This window comes from Osmerus mordax, chromosome 18, assembly GCF_038355195.1.
Source record: "Osmerus mordax isolate fOsmMor3 chromosome 18, fOsmMor3.pri, whole genome shotgun sequence".
NCBI classification, from domain to species: domain Eukaryota; kingdom Metazoa; phylum Chordata; class Actinopteri; order Osmeriformes; family Osmeridae; genus Osmerus; species Osmerus mordax.
Window position 1 is genome coordinate 5885908 of NC_090067.1, and position 10304 is coordinate 5896211.

At 45.5% G+C, this 10304-nt stretch overlaps 1 protein-coding gene across 1 annotated transcript; it reads left to right on the forward strand.

Annotated features, from left to right (window-relative positions):
* The first annotated feature begins 535 nt into the window (after positions 1 to 535).
* On the forward strand, positions 536 to 10005 carry zdhhc18b (zinc finger DHHC-type palmitoyltransferase 18b). Its single transcript, XM_067256032.1, has 9 exons — positions 536 to 1743; positions 2072 to 2232; positions 3185 to 3337; positions 3927 to 4064; positions 4257 to 4308; positions 4450 to 4552; positions 4654 to 4766; positions 5017 to 5122; positions 8149 to 10005. Exons 1-9 carry the CDS (start codon positions 1484 to 1486, stop codon positions 8500 to 8502), a joined length of 1440 nt encoding a protein of 479 aa, XP_067112133.1. The 5' UTR covers positions 536 to 1483; the 3' UTR covers positions 8503 to 10005.
* Positions 10006 to 10304: the final 299 nt, after the last annotated feature.

The following is a 10304-nucleotide window of genomic DNA, read 5'->3' on the forward strand; positions in this document are numbered from 1 at the left end:
AAAATAAGCTAATGTTAACTGTTTGGTTTATGTGAATGTATTTGCACAATGAAGGGGAAATTATATTGTGAGACTTCTGAGTGACAAGCTTATTACATTCTTCTTCTTGGAGTGTTGCCATAGGATATGATAAGTAGGGAGTCGAATGTGCCACACTCCCACAACTGTATCAAATTATTTAATCAGCCTCTGCTGCCTGTATGACACATATATACCTAGAACGCATTCTGAGTCACAATTTCTGTCCTGGATGATAAGGACATTTTAGTATCAGCAGCTAATCAACCAGAAACAATCATTTCTTACCAAATCACCAGGAAGCTGTGTATTTTCCCATAACTGCTGGACAATGCATTTAATGCTTGCATTAAACATGACGGGTCATGTTAACGATGACTGGGAAGTAGAGGATTTGCACTTTAAAGTGTGCTCCACTGAGATGCATCAACGTCACTATGTATCAGCAAATCACCGAACAGTTAATACTAGCAAACAAATCAAGCTAACATTGTTGGAGGATGATCTGGACAGGGCAGCAGTAGCTTCATGAGTCTGTTAAATTAGCAAAAAGTTCAGTTTAGCATTTGTTTGACGCTTGGAACTCCGTGGTGATTACATTGAGAGCAGAACGTTTGTCCTCCCTAGCTTTAATATGAGTTAGGTCAGTTAACGCTACTGTAGTCAGACCGAGATGCAATTGAAAGTACGTGAACTTTCAAGTCACATACATTGTTATTTGTAACACGGAAAATCGGCCTAAATATAAATTATATAAAACTGGATCACATCGGCAAACAGTCTTTGTGCCACAACGAAACGAATGCTTCTGACGCTTCACTGGAACATCTGAGCTAACTAGCCTAGCCTAGCTACTTGAGCCACATAGCTACAGAACCGGAAAACACAAAGAAGACCATACTTTTATAGACTGGTATGATTAACCTTTTTTGTAATTAAGAGCACCAACGCTAACAAGCTGTCAGCGCATATCTTTATTGTCAGCTTGATAGCTACCAATTGGCTAGACTAGCGAGACAATATCTTGGCTTTAGGTCGTGAATCACTTTATGCCGGCTACTCCAAGCTAGCTAGCGCTAACCTGCTACCAGCCATGTATAGTTGACAGGATCGAGAAAACTTTAGTAGCAATTTACTAGGCAGAAATGTTGTACCAAGAACACAAATATGTTCTTGATGGCATGCCCCAGCAAAGTAATGATAATTAGTGTGATAAGACAAGTGTCATCGACATATTTTGGTCATGAACGTGTCATTGTTGGGGGGTATGTAAGGGTAGCTAGCCAGCTAACTACTAGCCAGTTCCTGTCCTTGTAGCTAGCTACAGGCAATGCAATGCAATGTAGCTAGCTGATCCCAGCTTCAAGCTGGAGCTGGAGTTGTCAAACAATAGACAGTTGCACGACTTGCTCAGCTACTGTTGACGTCCGCATCTGGAAGGACATCACTTGACTTTCTATACTGTATGTCGCAAACCATGAAAAATTGCGAATATCAACAAATCGACCCACAGGCACTCTCAACCCCCGCACCAACACCGCTTCCACCAGCCGCTGCTGACAATGTCAAGAAAAACGTTAAGAGAGCTAAGAGGAAATGGGAAGTATTTCCAGGCAAGAATCGCTTTTACTGCGATGGACGGATCATGTTGGCCCGCCAGAGTGGGGTCTTGCCCCTCACCCTTGGTCTTATACTAGTGACAAGTGGATTATTCTTCATATTCGAGTAAGTCATCATTTCAACATTTGGGAGAATAGTACTACTAAAATTGCCTTCCTTTAGCTCATCTTTTTTTTACCAGTTTCAGGGTAGTGAAATATGTGCTGCTCTCCAGGGAGATAAAGGGTGATTAGAATATGAAAAGTTGATTAAGACTCAAAACTGGGTGATCCTGTAAATCACTGCTGCTTTTTCACATTTTGCATGTCAGAGAGTTTGGTATAGACAGACTCTCAGTTAATGGAACATTGTAATGTAGCGTAACGGTAACTGTTACTACAGAGCACTGCAATCAATCTTGTTCTCTTTTTGGTTGAATGGCCACCCCTCACAGCTGCCCCTTCCTGGTGAAGCACCTGACCAGCTGCATCCCTGTTATTGGAGGAGTGCTTTTTGTCTTTGTGGTCATCACCCTGCTGCAGACCAGCTTCACTGACCCAGGCATCCTTCCCAGAGCCACACCTGAGGAGGCCGCAGACATAGAGAAGCAGATTGGTGAGATCATGGAAAGCACAGGCCATGATTGTGCACTCGCACACACTTATTACCTCACTGCAATCTATGTTGTTTGCTTACTTTTTGACAGAAATTCAAGCGTCACTTCAGAACTTTTATCACTGTAAAAGTTGGAAGTGCTTTTAATCGTACATTTTCATTCTTTATTCAGTTGAGTTTGCATGTCTACCCCTCTGAAAGAAAACCATTAGCCTAATTAGACCACAAATGATTTAACAGAATACATTGCAGGCTGCTTTTAAAACTCCCTCAACCCCTTATTGAGGGAACCGTAGCAGAGATGGTACTCTTTGAACTTCTATGGTTCTGCTTGTTGTTCAGTGTGTTTGCCCCCAGGCTTGGCCACTGCCGTTTAATTGTGTGTAAATTTAAAGGACATTCTGCCCTAATTACCATTGACAACACCGATATAATGGCTTGCACATAGCCTAGTTCAGTTCTTTCTGGAAAACAGCACACGGTTGTTGCTAGGTTTATTGGTGGTGCTAGTCAGCGCGGGGGTTTGGTGTTTCAAAGATTAAAGCAAAGTTCTTCAATCAGTTGTCAGTAACCGGGGACATTTTTGGTCTTGTGACTGGTTTGCCATTGGACGATGAAGATAAATGTTGCTATCTAGAAGGTGCTTTTTCATTTGGCCATTAAACTGTAATTTTGTGGAAACACAGATTATTAAACTGTCATTTGTGCCTTGGCTGTGAGCCTGTATTGCCATAACCAAGTGTTCCTTTGAAGGAAGAAGTATACTTTTACACATACACATTATTTCCTCGTGACTCCAGGTCTAAACGGAATAGGAACACGACGGGAGAGGTGAATTGATATCATGTAACATGTCCCTCTTCCTGGAAGAAACCTCTCCATCTCACCTCTCGTCTCTCTCTCTCTCTCTCTGTCCCTCTCTCTGTCTCTCTCCCTCCCGCTCCCTCTGTAGATAACACCACCGGCTCCACCACCTACCGACCTCCTCCACGCACCAAGGAGATCTGCATCAACCAGCAGGCGGTGAAGCTCAAGTACTGCTTCACCTGCAAGATGTTCCGGCCTCCTCGCACCTCCCACTGCAGCCTGTGTGACAACTGTGTGGGTGAGCTGGAGACGCGGGGGAGGAGGGCGGGGGGGGGGGGGGGGGGTCGGCACCTGACCTTTACACACTGAATAATTTAGGCCTGCCACCACCGGCTTGGCACAGATTACACTTTTTTTAATCAGCTTTAATAGGATGCGTTTATGAGTTATTTGCCGTTGTGTAAAGGCCGAGGCCTTTTAATGAGTTAATCTTTACTGCGTTCCCTAGCTGTATTCTGTATGTTATTCTTGACAAACATTCTTGACATATTTTGATATAATTAACCTAGTTATAATTGTACCCTTTAATTGAATCACGCATGGTTGGTTTTGTAGAGAGTACTTTAGAAATTTCGACTGTTCTTTGTTCATCATTCTAATGAGCTCATTAATGTCTGTGATGTGGGGGGGGTCCCATTTTTAAGGGGGAAAAACGTTTTTCAAACGTTTTGGGATGTAGATTTTGTGGTGTTGTTGGAGCCGGCTGTCCGCTCAGACCCATGGCCACACGTAGACCTAGATATCAGGGATCCGCTCCGTGTCAGCGGTTGGTGAACTAAACAACCCTCCCTCCCGCCCCCACTTCAACCACTGCCCTTCTCTGCCAGAGCGCTTCGACCACCACTGCCCCTGGGTGGGCAACTGTGTGGGGAAACGCAACTATCGCTTCTTCTACACCTTCATCGTCTCCCTGGCGTTCCTGACCGCCTTCATCTTCGGCTGTGTGACCACACACCTAGCTCTGCGTACGTGCCGCCACGCCCGCACCCCACCCCTGGTTTTTTCACCACATCACAGTAACAGCAACTTACCGGAACATACACTATTCACTGCATTTGCTAGTATTTCCCAATGCTTTTTGTACTACCCATTTCCAGTCGAATGTTTTGCAGTGGCCATTTTGGCATGTATTTTCTTTTTTTTGGTTCTTCCTCCAGGGTCCCAAGGTGGGAAAGGCCTGATCTTTGCTCTTCAGGAGAGTCCAGCCAGATATCCTTTTAAAGTTTCGGACTCAGCCCACGTATAGCCTGGCATCATCATTCCTGAACTGTCATTTAAGCGACCAGTTTTAAAGACATTTGTTAAGCCCCTGATTGTCTGTACTCCATTGTCCTTAACACTTTCCTGCACTGCAGTGGAACTGGTGATTTGCTTCTTTTCTGTCTGGTCCATTTTGGGCCTCTCGGGATTCCATACCTACCTGGTAGCTTCCAACCTGACCACCAATGAAGATGTGAGTACTGCCAACAAGCGTGTAGCACTCTCGATGTATCACAGACAATATGTTCAACACCTGTAGTCCCACTAACGTTCCCTTCAAAACGTCTGTTCCAGATCAAAGGCTCGTGGTCGGGGAAGAGTGGAGCGGAGGACACGAGCAATCCGTACAGCTCCAACAACATCTTCAAAAACTGCTGTTCTGTGCTTTGTGGGCCTATGCCACCCAGGTACGGCCTATCGCCGTGGACTCCTCCTGTGTTTTCTCAATGCGTCTTCCATCTACCCAGCTTACCAGTCGGAAACTTCCACCTGTTAGGTCACGCACGCACACACACACACACACACACACACACACACACAACTGGCCTCTCTCTCTTTGTCTTGTAATCCTTTTTTTCGCTCACTGTCTCCATTTCTCATATATCCCCCTCTGTTTCCCCCTCCTCCTCTCTGTTCCATCATTCTGTGCCACCGCAGTTTGATTGACAGGAGAGGCTTCCTGCCTGCGGAGGAGGAGTCGTCCCCGGCGGGGCCCGTGCAGGTGGAGCTGCCCGTCCTGGCGGCTAAGAAGGAGATCAACGTGGTATGAGGATCCTCCCCAGCTGGCATGTCTCAGGAACCGTCCTCCTCCTCTCTTCCTGCACCCCAACCGCTTGACCGGACCCCCCCCCCCCCCCCCCCCAATTGCCTGCTCCAACCCTACCTGCAGCCCCCTGACTTGTGTGTGGGCTTGCCCAGCACCAACACCCCCCCCTCCCCCCACCCATTTGTTTATTGTTTTGCAGGATAAAATGAACACCTAAAGGGAACTCTTATTGCCAAGCTGTTTCACGTTACCAAGACAGCGCCGACGCCTTACTATATCTATGCTTTCATGTCCACCTTACCTTTGAACCACCTGTTACACCGGACGTAGTATTACCAAAGTATTTTCCCATGAGAAGTCAGTTCAATTCAAAATGAGAGAATTGTGTTAGTTGGACCCGACTCTCCAACGGCAGTTTCCTGTCATGATTATTCATCGAGTGGGTTTGCTTGTGGTTGCAGCAGGCCTTGCCAGCTTCCTTGTTCCTTAATTATACAGTAAGACAATATGTTGCTTTCTCAGACTGGAAAGAGGTAGCGAAACTGGCCGGGGAGGGAGTAACCCAACTGTCGGTTTCATTTTAATCATGATAGGGACCTGCTGCAGCTGAAAGCTTTCATTTGAGACTTGGGGAAGTTTAAGGGAACACAGCGTGATGCTGACTGGTTCCGACAGGTCGAATTTTACAGTTTCAGGTTATGTTTCTATAAGTGCCTCTTAGTTTTTTAGGAGCCAGCTCAGGATGTGATAATCTAGTGTAAGTGTAGGAGTGTAAATGTCCCTCGTCTTGTAGTTTCACATCCTCTTTATTCCCCCCCCCCCCACACAGCTGCAAATGTACTGTATGTGTGTCTGTGTGAGGAGAGGGAGAAGGACTTCTGTTTACAAAACCCAGCTTCATTTACTGAGAGCATCTGTGTGGGGGTAATTAGTGACACAGAGGACACGTCCAGATCTCTGCCGATCCTGTTTACTGTCGCTGAGCCCTGTGACAGCAGCCAACAGCTAGCCTACTCTGTTTACAACCAAGTATTTACCGCCTTGTTTATTATAAGGGTGTTGTAAGACTGTCACGGCTGTTTGAATTTCGGTTCTTTCCTTTTTTTTTTTTGCACTCTCCAAATGCTGTATCCCCGGAGAGAAACCGTAGAGGGTCCGTGCTTTCAGGATACTGTTGCTGCTGTACATGGGTGTGATCATTGATTATTATTAAGTCTGTACTTGGAGACCGCTTTTGAAAGTATCTAAAAGTGGTGCTCTGATTCTATTCAGTGGGTCAACTGGAAGGGAAAAAAAATAGCAAGGGGAATGATGTTTTGTTATTCAAATGACGTCCAGTGCCTTGGAAGTGTCTCGTTTTTTTGTGCCATTCCTTAGTGTCGTCCTGTCCAGTGTTTGCAGTCTGGTGTTAGTTGTTTGAAGTCTGTCTTTCAGGCTTGACTGTCATCATGTTGTTCCTGGAGTGAGCAGTTATGTGTGTGTGCCATGCGTAACACGACGCTGTGGCTACTGGATTTCACAGCCTCCACCCTTTCATCACTGAGTCATCTTCCTCTTCTGTTCTCTTGTGCCTTTTCATGAGTCACAGTTACAGTTTGTCATCGTTTACTGTCATCGTCCATGTTTACGTACATACATTTAGACATATTTGTGTCCATCTGAATCAAATCTTAAAATGGTAAATAAACAGATCATTTTGATACCATCCTGATTAGATTCATGCATGCGTTCATTTTTCATTTCAGCTCATTCTTCTTTCTTTGTCATGTTGGGTTTGTCCTGTTCAAATGTTTCCAGACAGACTCAAAACTGAATTTAGTTCCAACACTATGTCCAAACAAATACATACAGACTCATTGTACCAAACTATTCAGTACAGTAGATTACACTGTAGATGTACACAGCATCACACCAACCACTGTTTTGTCTCTTGTCTGCATGCATGTCCTACCCCTGCCATTAGGAGGAGAATTGTTTGGACTTTGCTCAGTCCTGCACTGGATGATGGATGTGAGCCAGTTTAGTGGAGACAGGGCAGCACTAGAGGTTGGTAACCCCCCTTCCCATCAGGGAGTGTGGGTAGAGTGCAGTGGGGTGTGTGGCCGGCCCTGCTGACTAATGCGTGCTGGCCTGCATGCCTGCCCTCCTGCATGCTGCCCTGCCTGCTGCCCTGCCTGCTGGGCTGGTTGGCTGTCCTTTATGTCATCATGCCTGGTTTCGTCTTCACTGCTGACTCATGGAATGTGGAGACGGGAAGCGCAGGAAAGGGCTCTCCCAGGCTTTTAGACTGTGGTGCCATAAAATATGTCTCTCATGTCTCTGTCTTGATTATACTTATTTTGTCATTGGTTCCCGCACAAACAGATTGCAAGGGCTCAGATTGATAGCAGTAACGCTCTTCATTCTAATACTGTGATAGCTGAGAGGGATTGAACCGGCCCATTATAACATTTCTCCTCAAGGGTGGATGCATGAATATTTTCCGGCTTGACAGGGAGAGTTGTACCACAGAGGAAAATGCAAACCCGTACAAAATCCACTCCAAAGGCATTATGAATAATCTCTCAAATGCTCGCTGACAGCTAGGCCTCCTTTACATAACAGACTAAGAGCAGCTCAGCTTGACCATGGCAGATGCAATAAAGGCTCTACAGTTTCTTCAAATCTTTTTTTTGTGTGTGTAAATATTGGTATAAATGATTCAAATTTGCCTGTCAGGTATTTATTTTAATGTATTTTTTTTTTGTCTTGGGTCACCTCAATGTTATCATTAGTGTTGTTGCCCTCACTAATACTACTGACCTCTGCATGCCCTCTCATGCTAAGCTACTCTCTTGCCCTGATCTCTTCCTGCCTGGAAGATATCGTGATAACAGAGCCTCTTTCTTTTCAGCCAGCTGCTTCTTTCTGCTTCTTACATTGACTTTTCACCTCTTCCCCACCTTTGCTTTTAACTTGTTGACTTTGTTTCCACCCTTCTCTGTTATGTCTATCTCTCCCTCTCTTTCTCTCCACCCTTCCAGTGCACACAGGGAACTAAAGGATTGTTGGAAACGGCCACGCGCTCCCCGCTCCTCTCTACCCCGTGTCCCCAAGGCAAGCCCCAGAACGCCCCGGTCGGTCTAGGCGGCACCCCTGCTGAGAGCTCTGACCATTTGGCAGAGAACCCTCTGAGCTGTGGGACTCGCAACACCACCACCAGCCCCCTGCCAAACAAGTCCCTCCGTCAGGCCAAGAGCCGGTCGAAGCGCGGCAGCAGACAGGCGGTGCTTCACATCCCTAACCCTGCATACAACGTCCCCAGCCCCCCGGCCTCCCCAGACCTGGGGCCCGGCTCCAGCTTCGCCCCGCGGGCCAGCTTCGCCTCAGATCACTGACTTGCCATCGCACCTCCCAGAGTGCACCTGTCCAGCTCATGTCCGAAGCTCTGCATGCTGTTTTGCAGTCACACTTTGGATGCTAGTGCGTGAATTCCCTTTTAAGTCTATGGAAAGAGGTTATAGCCTTGAAGAGGAAGTCACCGGGGCCTTGCCTCCAGGACAGGCTGAAGAAATCTGTGGAAAACCATAGAAGGACAGTGTTCCTGACACCTCTTAGCCAGGGGGCTATTCAATGCTTCATCTTGCATGTTACTGTCTAGCAGTAGGGGGCACTAGCTGCAGCTATTGGTTATGTATGTAGGCCATAAAACAAACTGCCCTTTGTTTACTGTGAAAAGCACAAAGAGATTGAATCTGTACATTCACATTCATTTTTCAGCCAAGCCACAAAATATACTATTTTTCAAGCACCTCATTGAAATCCAAGTGATTAAAAATAAACGGTAATACTGTTTTATTGGATGCAGAAGGAATGACAGCTCCTGACTTGCTTGACTCCTAAGAAGCAAGCTCTTAGAAGGGCCAAATCTCATTACGTGTATGCAACCTATATGCCTATACCCAGGGTCTGTGTTCTGTGTGTCAATATTTCTCTCCAAGAGATCCTCACCGCAACATGGGACGATACCATGGACGTTTCTGGAGTCAAGTGGAGGAAAAAGAGACTCTTTTGTTGCAGAGCTCTATCCATCTCGCCAAAATATAAATATAGATATTTTCTGTTCTTTACTTTGGCTGGAAGTGTTTTGAAATCTGCTCGTTTGTAGCTCTGTGGTTTGGAGCCGTGGAACAGTATTGTGAAATGCATGTCCTTGCTCATGCCATGTGGAAATAGCCCTGCTTGTGTCGTCACTAACAGTCCAGGCTGATCTAAGGGGGGGATCCCAAGGCTAAGGTTTCTGATTGAGTATGGATAGATGAGGTTACAGGAGTCTGCTCCGAGGCTGATTCCAAGAGCAGCAATACTTTACCAATTGTCCTCTCGACCTTTCTGTGCTATTTGTGCGGTTTGACAAATCTGATACGGTGTTGTTTGATGTAGAAGGTACTCTGTTCCAGGTAATGAAAATGGGAAGAAAGACACCTTTTGGTCTCATGTGGACCGTAGTGTAGTAGGTTTTGGTTCTCATATGCAAGTTAAATGTGATGTTTCATGTTTAGCCACATTGTGACTCCTTGCAATAGTTGCACAGAAAATGCACTGAAATGACACTGACCACGACCATACTGTTTCGTATGTGCTCAGAATATTTACTTTGTCTTCACTAATACCAGTGTTCACCTCCAGTAGACTCAAAAGTAGTGAATGATCGTCCATATACTATTTTGTAATTCAAGAGTGGTTCTCTCACCCTCAGATCCTAACGAAAGAAAAACAATGCATTTTGGATTGAATCTGTGTTGAACTGTATTGTGATGATGTTGAGCTTTCTTAGACTTTGCCTGGTTATTTCAGCCAATTTCCCTTATCTTTCGACATGGTCTGAAATAAAATAAAAAAATAAAAAAAAATTACCTAAAAGTAAATGCTCCGGACCAATAATTATTTTTCAACACTTTGCTGTTGATGGTGTGTATGTTTTATCTCTGACCACCAGATGGCGATCAGGACCACAAAAAGAATGAGCTGCTGGCAGCACACAAGTGACAAAGCAAAGACGTTCAGTTCCTTAACCCTTGTGTTATCTTCGGGTCATTCTGACCCATCAGTCATTGTGACCCACCGTCGTATTGCGACAACTTTACCGCATACAAAAACAAAGTGAAGCATTTTCTTTTAACCGTTGGGCTGTCTCAGA